Source organism: Lemur catta, chromosome 2, assembly GCF_020740605.2.
Source record: "Lemur catta isolate mLemCat1 chromosome 2, mLemCat1.pri, whole genome shotgun sequence".
NCBI lineage: Eukaryota > Metazoa > Chordata > Mammalia > Primates > Lemuridae > Lemur > Lemur catta.
The window spans coordinates 96095908-96110381 of NC_059129.1; the positions used below are offsets into that span (position 1 = coordinate 96095908).

The 14474-nt window shown below is 35.9% G+C and overlaps 1 protein-coding gene across 1 annotated transcript in view; it reads left to right on the forward strand.

Moving 5' to 3' along the window:
- GRIK2 (glutamate ionotropic receptor kainate type subunit 2) overlaps window positions 1-14474 on the forward strand; it is a 599434-nt gene that overhangs the window by 416235 nt on the left and 168725 nt on the right. The window contains exon 10 of the mRNA XM_045544086.1: window positions 11883-12089. Within this exon, the coding sequence (XP_045400042.1) occupies window positions 11883-12089 (207 nt within the window). The remainder of the gene's footprint in view (window positions 1-11882; window positions 12090-14474) is intronic.

The window sequence follows — 14474 nt, forward strand, 5'->3', positions numbered from 1 at the left end:
AGGCTGATTCCACTGCACTCTAGCCCAGGCAACAAAGCTAGACTCTGTCTCAAAAAAAAAAAAAAAAAAAAAAAATCACCTAAAAATCTTTGTTTCATGAATGCATGGATGGATGCATTGGTAGATGAATGGATGGACAAATACATAAAAAATATTTTACATTTATGTTTTAGCATGAGGTAATCAAAGGTGAATATCAACATGCATTGTGTTAAACTTCAGATAAAAACTTATAATTATACTGTCTTAGAAGAGCCTGGAAATTCAGTGATCATCTTTGTAGTTGCCTTTTTCACTAAGAGGTCACTATTTCATACAGGAATGGCGGTAGTCCATTAAAATCAATGAACATTCCAATTAAAAGCATATTTGTATTGGGAATTATTTCTATGATGTTGATAAACTGTCCTTTGTCTCTTGGTCACGTCATACACTATGTGTTCTAAATCTATTCTGAAGTTTTGCTTATTAGAACAGTGAGTTCATAACTTGTTTGTTAAAGAAACATTTATCTTTGCTGAAAATCTCCCTTTATTCTGCTTATACTTCTTCATCAGCATTAATGAGATTTCTTGAGTGTTTTTCATTTTTCACGAAGAACACCTCCTACTTATAATAAATTAAACTTATTAACAAAATTTTATCTAATAGGAATCTTTTGTTTAGTTCCCGAAATGAAATAAAAGTAATATTAAACAGAGTTGAAAAGAATATTAGGACAAGTAACTAATTCTTACTGACTTACACTATCTAGTAAAGGAAACTAATTTTTAGCTTCAGAGCTTAGATGAGAGAAGGACAGCAAGAGAGGATTTGGGAAAATTGGAGTAAAGCATAGTCTAGGTAGAAAGCCCAGAAGGATTAGCCTTTGTTCCATCACCTTAACATTGCTGTTCATGGTAACGTCCTTTCATACTTAATCTCTCTTTTAAAAGTGTGACTCTCTACTTTTCATTCTCTTGAGCATTCCTTGAACAACCTAGAATAAGATGCGGAGGTCTGTTTTCTCCCTCCCCTCCCCTCCCCTCCCCTCCCTTTCCCTTCCCCTTTCTGTACCAGTTCTACAGTTTTTATGAGCCAACTCACCTTCCTCAAGAACCAGCTCCAGCAGCATCATTGCTCTACCGTTCTTGCTGCCCATTCACCAGCCTTCTACCTTCAATCGATTTCTTAACATCTGTCTTGATTTCCACATTCTCTGAGAACCAAGTTGCCATCTCATTATTTATAATTCAATGCCATCAGTACGAGGGCAGTGATACGCTATACAGTCTATGAACATAAGGCTCAGAAAATAGAAGGAAATAAATGATTCTTGGGAAAATATAAACTGCTCAATTTTGTTTTAATCTCCATAACTTTATTTTAATCTTATGTTATCATTATCATAATCATTATGTCCTTTTAATTTGGCCCATAGGAATTTTATTTTAAAAAGAGAGCTTTAAAAAAAAATTAAGTGCCATTATTAATAACTATATTTTTTAAGTGCTTTGATACCCATAAGCAATTTGAATTTTAGCTGGTTGCCTCAAACTAATTTTAAGAGCTTTTTTTGTTGTTGTTTATAAGGATGAATTCAGAACCAGCCATGGGTTACCTGAATATCCCTTTCTATTTTACCAAATAAATGATTTGACCACAATGTCATATGTCCTGAGATTCACTAGAATGCTCTAAAATAAGACACAGTACTGTTTCTCAAAAATGTAATCTATGGAAATATTCTACTTCTGATAATTAATAAAGCAAAGTGGACATGTAAATAATAATACAGGATAATATAGAATAGTTAGGAATTTAAAATTCATTACTAGATTGGGGGTTCCATAAGGGCAGGGATTTTCTGACTTGTTTTGTTTTGGGCTGTTCATTGTCCACCCAGCTCCCAGAGTAGTCCTCGGACAGAGTAGGAATTCAATATATGCTTGGGCAAACGTATAAGTTAGTTAGTTAAGTCTTATCATTGTAATAGGGGATATTTTATACATATTACATTATAATTAATTTGTATTTTTATATCCTTATATTTTAAATTGTGTGGGTAAGACAATGATAGCTAAGGGTTAACATATGAAAAAGATAATTGAGCCCTAGGTAAGAGCTGAGAGATAGATGAATTATATACTTTTAAAGATTATAAAAAATTTTATTATATTTAAATAAAAAATTTTGTTCCCTTCAACCTGAAAACATATTTCACTTTTTTGGAGCTTCATTTTGAGTTCATTCTGTGCCAACTCCCAGTCTAATGCAGATAAAAAGACATGAGTTATTGGGTTCCTTAAAACTGAGGTTGATAGTAGAAATGCTGACAAATGCTTATTACAGATGCCAGTGGAATGAAGTACCTTTACCTCTAGCAAATGCTGATGTGGAGATTTAAGACTATATGAGAAATCAGTAAAGTTGCCCAGGAGAGTTTTATCATATTATTCATTGAACTCAGTATGTGATACAGTAATTGCTTCTGGTACCATTTTTCTTTTTATTACATGAAGTTATTATTTATCCTGTACCATGTGAAACAGAAAAAGAGAGTTTAAAGGAGAGTCATAACTTGATGTAAAACTATCTTGTGACACAGTGTAGCTGGATATAGGAATCACAGCATGAAAACTGTGTCTTACTTATTGGAATTAAATATCAGAAGAATGATGTTTGACATTGTAGAGATCTATAAATAATAAAAAGATGCACTCAGACCACATATATTTTTTCTAGTGATATGCAAACCTGTTTAATGTATATATCTAAATAGGCTTTTTAATCTCACAGGGATCAACAAATTTATTTCCCTATGACAGAAGTTTTCTTATTTACTTATAGATGTAGGAAATCAAATTAATAGGTGGGATGGCTAGTAGTCTAAGTTGTATTAATAAGATTTAAATAGCATAATAATTTAACAGTTATTTTTTTCTGTTTTCATTCCTTGCACACGTATATCCCGCATATGCCTCAGATATTCCTAACCAATCACTAACTTTCATCATATTTTTCCCAGTGTTCAAGTCAGACTATGTGAAAAATATACCATAAATATTTTGGAACAAAATTTAAAATGAGACAATAATTTAATAATGCAAATGGAAAAAAAGTATTTTTAGATATATATTGCTACCTAAATCTGATGGGCTTAATATGTGCTATTTTCATAAATTTTTATAATACTTTTATGTTAAAAAGATATGTTATTAGAAAAGAGATAATTTATCATTTTGAAAATGAATTTTCTGTATTACGTATTTACTTCCTTTTTTCTTCTATAATGTATTGTCTTCTATAGTGTTGCCTTGATTGTATTGTTCAATCAATAATATCATTTTGCATGTAATATAATATAGTCAGTGCTAATCTCAGTTGATTAGAAAATAATAATAAAGCCATACAATAGGTAATCAATTATCTAATGAGCTGTGTATAGTTTTTCATTTGTAAATGATCACTAAGGATTATTTAATGGAAGAAGTATAGTGTGTTGATAAGTGGTCCAGTGGTCTGCCTGCCTTGGTTACATGTTGGCTATTGACCTTGGGCAAAAAATACTTAGCAGCTGTCCCTTTAGTTTCTTCATTCGTAAAACAGAAATAATAATACTACCAACCTCACTAGTAGTTATGGAAAATAAATGAATTAATCCAAGTAAACTTGGGGTTTGGCATATAGTACGTGCTTGGAAAATGTTAAATAGTGCTGTTGCATAATCCATGGAGCTTGACAAATTGTCAGTCTTTGTTGTTCCTTTTAAATAAAAATTCATACATCTATTTATTTATAAATCATAAAGTAAATAAAACTGCAGTATAAAGTCAGTAGTGTTAATCTACTATACCTACATGCTTCATTTGATCCCCATTCTACCAACCCAGAATTCTCTGGCTGTCCCCTCCTCTGCAAGGGGAATATGATACTCTTCTCAAGTCCTAAACCCTTGTACATGGCTTACAGAACTGAGGATTTGTCACCACCATAACTGAGTCCCATAGGGGAAATTACTTGTCTCAATTTTTTTCCTTCAAGTTCAAGTTACCCTGGATTCCCCAGTTGACCAGGGCAATCCTCTTCTATTCAATTCACTTCAGCAGTCATTTTATTTGTAAGCCTGCTATGTGCCAGGTAACGTTTGTGCTTTTGGTGCAAAGTTAAGTAATCGTCTTGCCAGATATCACTCATGCCTAGTTCAGAAGACATATATATAAATCAGCTTCTTCCTCTTCCGTTGTAACAAATGCATATAAACTACGATCTATGGAAATGTGTTATCTAACTTGAAAGAATAGCAGAACAGGAAGAGTAGAGAGGAAAATGGGTATAATAACCCCGTGGGTGGAAGGGCACTACATCTCTCATATTTGTAGTACTCTGTGTACCTCTGGGGAATAAATTTTATGTGTGAGCTCCTGGTACATAAAAAGTAGACAGGATTCTAACTATCCTTTAACTTATGGTAAGCCCAAATATCTAGCTTCGAATGTAGTTACAGATTAATTTCTGATTCCTATGTGTTTGATCTAATTCTATTTAAAAATCCAGCTTATTTAGTTTTCTCTCAAATGATCTTATGGTATAGAAAGCAACATAAAGTAGTGGGAAAAAGATGTATTGCGGAATTTGGAAAACCTAAGTTCAAACCTCTTCTTTGACTCTTCTTAGCTATGTGATCTGGGAAGATCATTTAACCTTTCCAAACATTTGAATGACAAATGTAGAATAGCCCCAGTAAGATTCCACTGAAGCATATGAAAAGATGTTCAACATCATAAGGCATTAGGGAATTGCAAATTGAAACAACAGTGAGATACCAACACATACCACCACATAAAATGGCTGAAATCCAGAACACTGACAACACAAATGCTGGTGAGGATGTGGAGCAACAAGAAGTCACATTTCTTTCTGGGGAGAATGCAAAATGATACAGCCACTTTATAAGATAAGTTGAGTTTGGCAGTTTCTTTCAAAACTAAGCATACTCCTACTATATGATCCTGCAGTCATGCACCAAATGAACTGAAAACTTATGTCCATAAAAAACAACAACAACAACAACAACAACAACAAAAAAAAACAGTACATGGATGTTTATAGTAGCTTTATTTATAATTGCCCAAATTTGGAAGGAACCAAAATTTTCTTTAGTGGGTGAGTGGACAAATAAACTGTGATATATTCACATAATGTAATGTTATTCAGCACTAAAAAGAAATGAGCTAACAAGCCATGACAAGACATGGAGTAAATGTAAAAGCATAATACCAAGTGAAAGGAACCAATCTGAAAAAAACTATATACATAGAGGAAATTTAAATGCACATTACCAAGTGAAAAAAAAAATCTGAAAAGGCTACATTCTAACTATATGACATTCTGGAAAAACAAAACTCTAGAGACATTAAAAAGATTTATTGTTGCCAGGAATTAAAGTAGAGGAAGGGATGAATAGGGAGAGCATGGAGGATATTTAGGGCAGTGAAATTATTTTTGTATGATACTACATTGGTGGATGCATGTCATTATACATTTGTCAAAACTCATAGAATATACAACACCAAAAGTGAACCCTAATGTAAACTGTGGACTTTGGGTGATAATGATGTGCCAATGTAGGTTCATTGTTTGTGATGAATGCACCTATTTGGTGCTGGATGTTGACAGTGGGGAAGATGACGGAAGTTGGGGCCAGAAAGCATATGGGGGATCGCTGTACTGTCCACTCAATTTTTCTGTGAACCTTAAACTACTTGAAAAATAAAGTCTAGTTTTAAAAATCCATGGAAAATTATCGGTAAGCTGAAATAATAAAATTATATTAAGGAGCTGATATTTGCCAGATTCCTTTTAATTAATTCCCCGAACAACTTTAAATGCATTATTAAATACATTCAGAGATAAGAAAATTGACAATTCACTAATTTATCACTAGTTTATTAAATTAATATTTACTGAGCACTTTGTTCTAGGTATTAGGCTGTGTGGTGTTATGTATATCATATATATACACACAAACACAATATATATACATGCTATATATATTAATATATACACTATATATATATACATTATATATTAATGTATAGACTATATATACACACATTGTATATATTAAAAAATATATATATATAGGTTTTGATCTACAGTTCCTGGCTCATAACTTTCATAGCTCTTCTTACAGTCTTTTGTTATAATGTTGAGCGTATTAAGCCTCAGGAGCAGGCCTCAGGAAACAGAATCTCTCTGACCTTGTCCTGCCCTCCTTTCACCTGCCCCAAGGCAGGACTGTAATCTTCCCTGCCTTTCAGATTGTGGGTCATGAGAGGGTCCTGCCCGATTCCCAGGAGGCCAATTACATTTTAATGGTTGTCCATAAAAGGCCTAGAGGACTGGGTGCAGAGAGCTTACAGACAGCTCGACACGGAGTTTCCTGGAGGGTGGCTCACCCAGGGAAGCTCCCTGCTCCTTCCCATACGTCGCCCTGTGGCATCTCTGTATGTATCCTTTGAACGATCCTTTACAATAAACTGGTAAACGTGTTTCCCTGACTTCTGTGAGAACCGTAAGCGGCGAGGTGGGGGTGGGGGTGGGAGGGGTGCACGCGTGGGAACCTCAACATGAAGCGGCTTAGTCAGAGGTTCCACAGAGCCGGGCTGGCATGGACTTGCAACTGGTGTCTGAAAGGAAAGGGGCAGTTTTGGACCCTGTGAGACCTGGCGCTTTCTCCAGGTGGGTAGAGTTGGAGCTGAAGTACAGGACACCCAGCTGTTTTTTGGGGGGTGGGAATCCCTATATTTGGTCACAGAAGTCTTCTGTATTGATGATTGTTGTGGTATAAGGGCAGAGAAAAAACACTGTTTTAGAGTTTTTCCAAAACAGCATGAATTCATGTGGATGTTACATTCCAGGAAAGACAATCAAATAACAGTAGTAAGCAAATAAATAAATAATTGAAGATGAATTAAGCACCATGAGAAAGCAACTAAAAGTTTGAGATAAAGAATAACAGAGAAGATTCTCTTTAGATAAGGATGCCAGGAAAGGTTTTACATTTAACTTGACCCTGAAAGAAAGGAAGGGAGCTCACCATTTGAAGAGCATTATTGAAAAAAAAAATACATAAAAGGACTTTGAGGCAGAAAATAGCTTAGTATTTGAGGAACTGAAAGAAAAGAGTGTATCTAGATTTTAAGAAGATGAGCTGGAGAGGGATAGGTAGATTATAAGCCCTTATGATGAATATTTTATTCATTTAACACATGTTTTTTGAGCATCAACTGATTGCCAGTGATTTTTCTATGCACTGAGATAAATTAATGAACATGCTTTCTAATGTCTCCATACTCATGGGTTTATATTGTAATAGAGGGAGAAACACAAACACACATATCAAAAGATAAATAGCTGGGTGTGATGGCTGAGGGTGTGGTAGCTCCCGCCTGTAATCCCAGTTACTTCAGAGGCTTAGGCAGGAGGATCCCTTGAGGCTGGAATTTCAAGACTAATCTGGGCAGCATAGAGACCTCATCTCTAAAAGTAAATAAATAAATAAATGAATAAATGAATAAATCTTCAGATAGAGTAAGTGCTATGAGGAAAACAAAAAAGGGAAAAACAATGGAGAGTAACTTAGAAGGGAGAGGTAATTGATATATAGTGTGGTTTCTCTGAAGAGGTGATATTGGAGCAGAGACTTGAATAATGAGAAAGAAACAGCAGTGTGAAGATCTTAGGATAGATCCTTCTAGTCAGCAAAGAAAAAAAAAGACAATGCAGAAAACTTCGGTTAGAAATGAGTTTGGCAATTTTGAAGGGCAGAAGGGGAAGCCCAGTGTGTCTGTAATACAGTGAGAGGCAGGGGAATGGAAAGCTAAGGTCAAAGAGGAAAGCAGAGCCTTGAAGACCAGGGTAAACAGTTTTTATTTTATTCTAGTTTTAATGATAAACCACTGTTGAGGTTTAAACAGATACATGATAAAAGCAGATTAAATCTTTACAAAATCACCATGACTTTCTGTGGAGAATGGACTGTAGGGCATAGCAGTGCAAGAAATGAGAGGTAGATGGTTAGTGTAGGAATTCAGATGGGACATAAAGGTTACATGAACAAATGTTAGAGCCGGTTCCCATCTGCCCTGGGAACAGAATCAGAAGACTCATCCAGAAGAATTTACAGTTTTGAAGGTGTCGGGGCAGTGCATTGTCAAGCCTCTGCCTGGGGCTGAGGAATGTCTCTCAGAGGCCTTCCCCTGGGCAAGACACTCGACTCTGCACCTGGTCTCCAGGCACCGGTGGTCACCATCTGCCCTATCTTAGGGCAGGATCTCGGTGGGACCTCCAAATGATATGGTCTGAGATGCGAGAAATGACCACCTGAAGACCGAATTGAGCCAAATCAGGAGTCTTTATTAGCTGGCCAGCGACTGCCCTCTGCACCGCCCAAAGGCGGCACAGAGAGCAGCAGTGAGCCTTTGAAACAGAAAGTTTTTATAGTGTAAGTTTGTGGGTGGACAATTACTAAGACAGAACAAGCACGTGTACAAAAAGCCTTGAATAAGCATGATATCATTTTCTTATCTTTGGTGTAACAGGATCTGGGCAGTTTGGTCTCTGGGCCATATCTTGTTCACGTAAAACATGAGTGTCATAATAGCTTTACGCAAAACGTGGGGTCTGTAATCATTTTATGCAGAACATGGGTGTTGTAGTCACTTAGGAATTTCTGTGTTGGGGGTAGCAAGCAGGAGCAAGCAGGTTTTACAGAAGCAGAATGGCAGATTACTGATTTTTCAGCACAAAACTCAGACTGTAACACCATAATGGTAGCAGGGTCAGTGTAAATAAGTTAGTGGGTCTAGAATACATTTTGATGGAAGAACTTGGAGCATTTCCAAAGGATAAGACAGGGAATTTGAGAATGATTCCTTGGCTCATGACCTGATCAATTTTGTGAGTTGCAAAGTCCTTTACCAAGCTGAGAACAAGTGGTAGAACAACAGGTGTAAGGGCACGTGGAAAGGAAGTTGAATGTTATTCTAAATGCATTGGGAATCCATTGGATGATTTGAAGTACAGGAAGGGAGTAAATTCAACATAAGATTTCTTGTGTTGCTCTGTAGTGAATGAGCTAAAAGAAAAGGAGGCAAGGATGATGCCTCAGTGACTGGTTTAAGTAGCTGTGTAAATGATGGTGCCATTTTCTGAAAGCAGAGAAAACTGAAAAGGTGCACAAGTTTTGGGGAAAACAAGAATTCCACTTGAGACATGTTAAATGTGAGATGTCTAGAAGATATAAAATTATGCTGAGAAGTGCTCCTGGATATGCATGCCTAAGACTCACAAAGGAAAATCTGGGTTAAATATATACATTTTGAAGTCATCAGCATAAAGATGTTACTTAATTTGATGTGTGTGGGTCAGATAAATTAGAGATAAAATTTAAGAAAAGGAGATAGGGCCCATAATCAAATCTTTAGGAACGTCAACATTTAACTGAGAAATTATAATAATGGACCATGGAATATAGGCCAGATAATAAAGCAAGATCAAGGACGGGGTCGATAGATAGTGGGAAAATGTGAGTTCACTGAGTTCTTTATGATATTGATGAAATTAGGGGTGGATGTGATTAAACATTGAGTTGGATAAATGGCCTGTTAGAAATCCTAAATCAAAGGTAGCTAATTTTCTGACAGGTGTAGAAAGCAGTTGTGATCATGGGAAAAAAAGACTAAATTTCAATGAAGAAAAAAACTTGGTAATGAGGAGGTAAAAGGATTAAGAGATCAGCCATGTTAGATCCTCCATGTAGGTGAATTTTGAATATACAGAGAATGATGATAAGAGTTAGAAAAGAGAGCAAAATTTCCATCCAGTAGTTAAATATTTGAAGAGTAAAGACTTCCTTTCCCCTTTAGTAAATCTTCTGAATCAGATTTCATTGGATGACAGCAATTGTAGAGAGCCTGGTACAGTGGGGTAGCACAAGCCTCAGAGGAGCAGGAGTTACTGCACAAGGCAGGGGAACAAATGGTCTAGAGGCAGCAATGAGGGGCAGCAAAAACACCAAATGTGCCTCCATCCGTGGGAGAAGTAGCGATAATGCTGAAGATAGTCTGTGAGAAAGAGGGCTAAGGCTAAGTAGTGTCTTCAGGGAACTGTCCAGTAAAGCAGGAAAGTAAAATGGTCATTCTAAAAATTAGATGAAGATATGGAGCAGTGTGCTGATCTCTGAACTGAACTTCCTTGACACACAGTGGCTGTGTTTAGGAGGGTCAGAATAACTGGAGGTGAGGCTAGAGGTATGTGAAACAGCAAGGGATGAGTTAGGTCAACAGGGATGGGAAGGAAGATGGGATTAATCTTGATTATTTCTGAGGTAAGTATGAGTAAACCAACACATTGATGTCATGTCCAAAACTCCTTTAGGTATGCTGTCCCTCATGGAATGACTGGTTGTCCAGGCTTAGGGAAGAGGGTGATCACATTCCAGATGGACTGGCTTGGCAACTTCCTAAGCCTTTTCACTCTACAGTAGCTTTCTCTAAGAGTGCAGAGGTTTTGCCTATCATGAAATAGTAGGTAGGAGAGCCAGTTGTACCCTGGCTTATTCATAGCACATTCTGTCATACCATGTTTCATGTGCCCCCAATAAAATATGCTAATGCATGGATTCTCTTTGCACTTAGTTAAATATACAGATTTTTCTTTTCTTTCTTTCTTTCTTTCTTTTTTTTTTTATATACAGCCTGATTTGCAAAGCTTCATAGGATTTGGCTCTCCAATCTTTTTTCCTTCTCATCTTGTTTAACCAACTCCCTCACTTATTGGATGTGACTTCAGTCACATTGTTGGCTATGATCCTCTTCCTGGAACACTCCCATGTTACATTGGTCTCTGGGCTTTTTACATGCTGTGTCCTTGGCTTGAAACACTCTTCTTCTAGAATTTCAAATGGCTAGACTTCTTCTCATCTTTTGAATTCTACTTCATCTCTCAGCTCCTCCGAAAAGACTTTCAGATATGTTACTCAATTTTGCCTTATCTTACCAAGTACCTTGCAGTTGTTCTCTATCCTATTGACCCATTTTATGTTTTTATACCACTTATCAGCACCTAGAAATATGTGTGCTGTTTGTTTAGCTATTTATTATCTGTTTCCTTCTCTGTATCATGAAATTCATGGCTCAGGGATTTCTCTTTTATATAGAGGAGTACTGGCTCACAGTAGGTTCTCCATAAAATGATGTTGGATGAATGAATAAGCACTTGATAAATATTTGTTTCCTTCTCTATATTTTAAAGTAAGCTAGTACTGTTTATATTATAATTAAATATGGTAGTTATAATTTTCATGGTTGTTAGGACAAAAGGTAATAATATATATAAAAAGTCCTCACTCCAACACTTAGCACATAGTAGGCAATGGGTCAGTGTTTTTTTTTTCATTTATTTCATCCATATATCCCACTGAAACAGCACACCAGATATTGATTAAATGGTATAATTCAAATCAAAATATTGTAGTTATGGTGAAATTAGATACTATGTATTATATATCATATAGCATATATCATGTCATATACTATTTGTTAAATATGATATAAAATATATGCTATAAGATATATAATATATCATTTTTATTATGTAGTCATGGTGGGATTATTACAGCTAGATATTCTCTTATAATGCACAAATATTCCTTAAATAATCTGAATATCTTCTATTTTGATATTCCAAACTATACTAATTACAATTAGAAGAAAATAAAGTTGACTGTTGTCTTAAATTAATGAGAAATTTTCTGTCTTCTAGGAAAAGTTCTAATTCTGATGGTAAGTTTCATGACTAACTTGTTAACCTCTTTCCTTTATGTTCGATGTTTCCAGGAAGAACCCTATGTCCTGTTTAAGAAGTCTGACAAACCTCTGTATGGCAATGATCGATTTGAGGGCTATTGCATTGATCTCCTCAGAGAGTTATCCACAATCCTTGGCTTTACATATGAAATTAGACTTGTGGAAGATGGGAAATATGGAGCCCAGGATGACGCCAATGGACAATGGAATGGAATGGTTCGTGAACTGATTGATCATGTAAGTCTCTTTTCTCATTATTTATTTGTTTGGTAAATAGCCACAAGGTTTACTCTTTTTATGTTTCTTGATGTTCAAGGGTTAATAACTACAAAGAGCAGTGATATTTGTCAAGTATATATTTTTGTCAACAATTTAATTCAAAGGAGATATTTTTGTCACTAAATATACATAATCAAGAGGGATATATAATTTTATTAGAGAGAGATGTCTGTCTTAATTAAATTCACTGGTATCAAGTGATTTAACATCTTGATATTGTTGGTCTTAATTTGTAAATTGGAACAGGATTTCCCAACAATGATTTTCTTCTTCACTTTTGCAATGCTAATTTCCTAATCAACAGAGAGAATGACTGATGCAACCTCTAAATTTTGTGATAAAACTTTCCTGGAGTATGGTTAGATACTTTTTATCTTTAGACTAACAATGAGACAATAGTATCTATATTTAAAAAAAAGCATAGAATAAGATATTCTATAAGAAATAAAATAATAATGTTAAGCATATTGAAACAGAAATGAGAACATTTTTTTAATCTAATAAGCAGAGCATTCCTAATTGACCAGGAAAGCATTATTTCTAGACTTCTCATCTTTTTGAAATAAAGTCTTATCTCCTAAGTAAATAACATTTATTTGATTTTGTGTTTTGTTACATTTAAGTTTCTTTTGAAATTTTTCATAATATTAAGGTATATAATTATGGCTAAGATAAGAATTCTACAAAACAATAAAATTATTTTTCTTTTAAAAACAAAAATGTTCCAGAGAGAGGAACAGGTCACTTTCCATAGGTGGAGAAAGACGCTAAGGATGCCCAGGTGGTTCCCTTTTATTGGCTGGTCGGGGGAGGGCTTACATGGGTGTGGGCTATTACCAGATGACCGATCTGATTGCCAGGTGTTCTGCATTTTCCTGCAGTCCCTTCCCCTGATTGGTCCCTGGCTTCTCTGCCTCTAGGAACCGGCCTCCTGGCCTTTATCTGCCAGCTGCAGATTTGGTTCATGCCTAACACCATCATCACTAGACTATAGTTATACAAGTATTATGCTGGGAAGATGTAATTAAAAGTAAATTCTCCTCTCAACCAGAAAAGGTAGAAGAAAAAGAAAACTATTCTAGTCTTGCATGAACATTAAGCCGGAATATGATGGATATCACAGGCAATCTGTTAAGAGATTGCTAAAATGAAAGGAAGTTCACCCGTTCGTGTAGCCAAGCAAATTCAACCGTAGGGGACCAGGGAAAACTTCCCCTTCACCCTCTGAACGTGCACTGAAAAATCAACTCACAAAAGGCACATCAATTGGAAGAAAAGCGTACAAAATTAATTAACATGTACACGGGGAATGTCACAGAGTGGTTACCCAACCCCCAATGATGTACAGAGGCGTATGTACCATCTTGAGGCTGCAGAAAGAATGAGGGCTTGGATGATGGCAACACAGGTTATGGGAGGTGGGGGGAAGATGAGGTTTGCCTAGCAAAGGTGGTTTTGTTGTGTAAATTAAACCTCATAGGTAGCAGCTCTTGGAGAGAATAAGTGGCAAATGTTTCTTTCAGACCTTTAAAATTGTCCAATTCTCAGTTAATCTTTCTTAGATCTAGACAAGGGAAAGCCTCAGAAAAAAAACTGGCTGCATCAATGTAGATGCTCTACAGATGCAAATTTCCCCCACAAAAGACAGCTTTGCCGGACTCCTTCTGTTTGCTGGCTATCTGACAGCCGTCTCAAAATATGTCAAAGAAATATATTTTGAGGTAAAATATTTTGATTTCCTTCACAACTCATTACATATATGTTCTCAAGATAAACATTAACTGTTTGTCAAGTAGGAGGACTTGACAGCACCATTTGTCACACATAGTTCATCCTTAATTCACTTGGTAGTTGGGGTTGCCATCTGTGTTTTCTAATTAGTTTTATTCAAAGGAAAAGTAAAACTTCTGATATCTTTATGGTAGGAGGTAGTTTTGGAGCCAAGCCCCTTTAAAATTAGGCTCTTATCCTCCCATAGAAACTGAGATCTTTATCTCTCTTGATGATTACATTTCAAAAAGAGACTTTCCTTGGTCCTTGAGAAAGACATTCCTGGTCCTAAAGCCTTGGGGCAAGAGACTTAATTAGATTTTAAAAGAGTTATGTGCCTTTCAAAGAGAGATGGAGAAAGGACTTACAACTGCAAGGTTTTTAAGTAAGTATTCTAAGAAAAGGGTAAGTGGAGGGGTGTCTCTCCCTTTACTTTCAACTGGTAAAATTAAGCTTCTTAATTTAATTAGCATTTGCCTTTACAGTTGGAAGTGCTTGTTATTTGAGAAACAGGTAGTTTATCACCCTCTTCTCCTCCATCCTTCCTTCTTGAGAAACCCTCAATGTACAGGT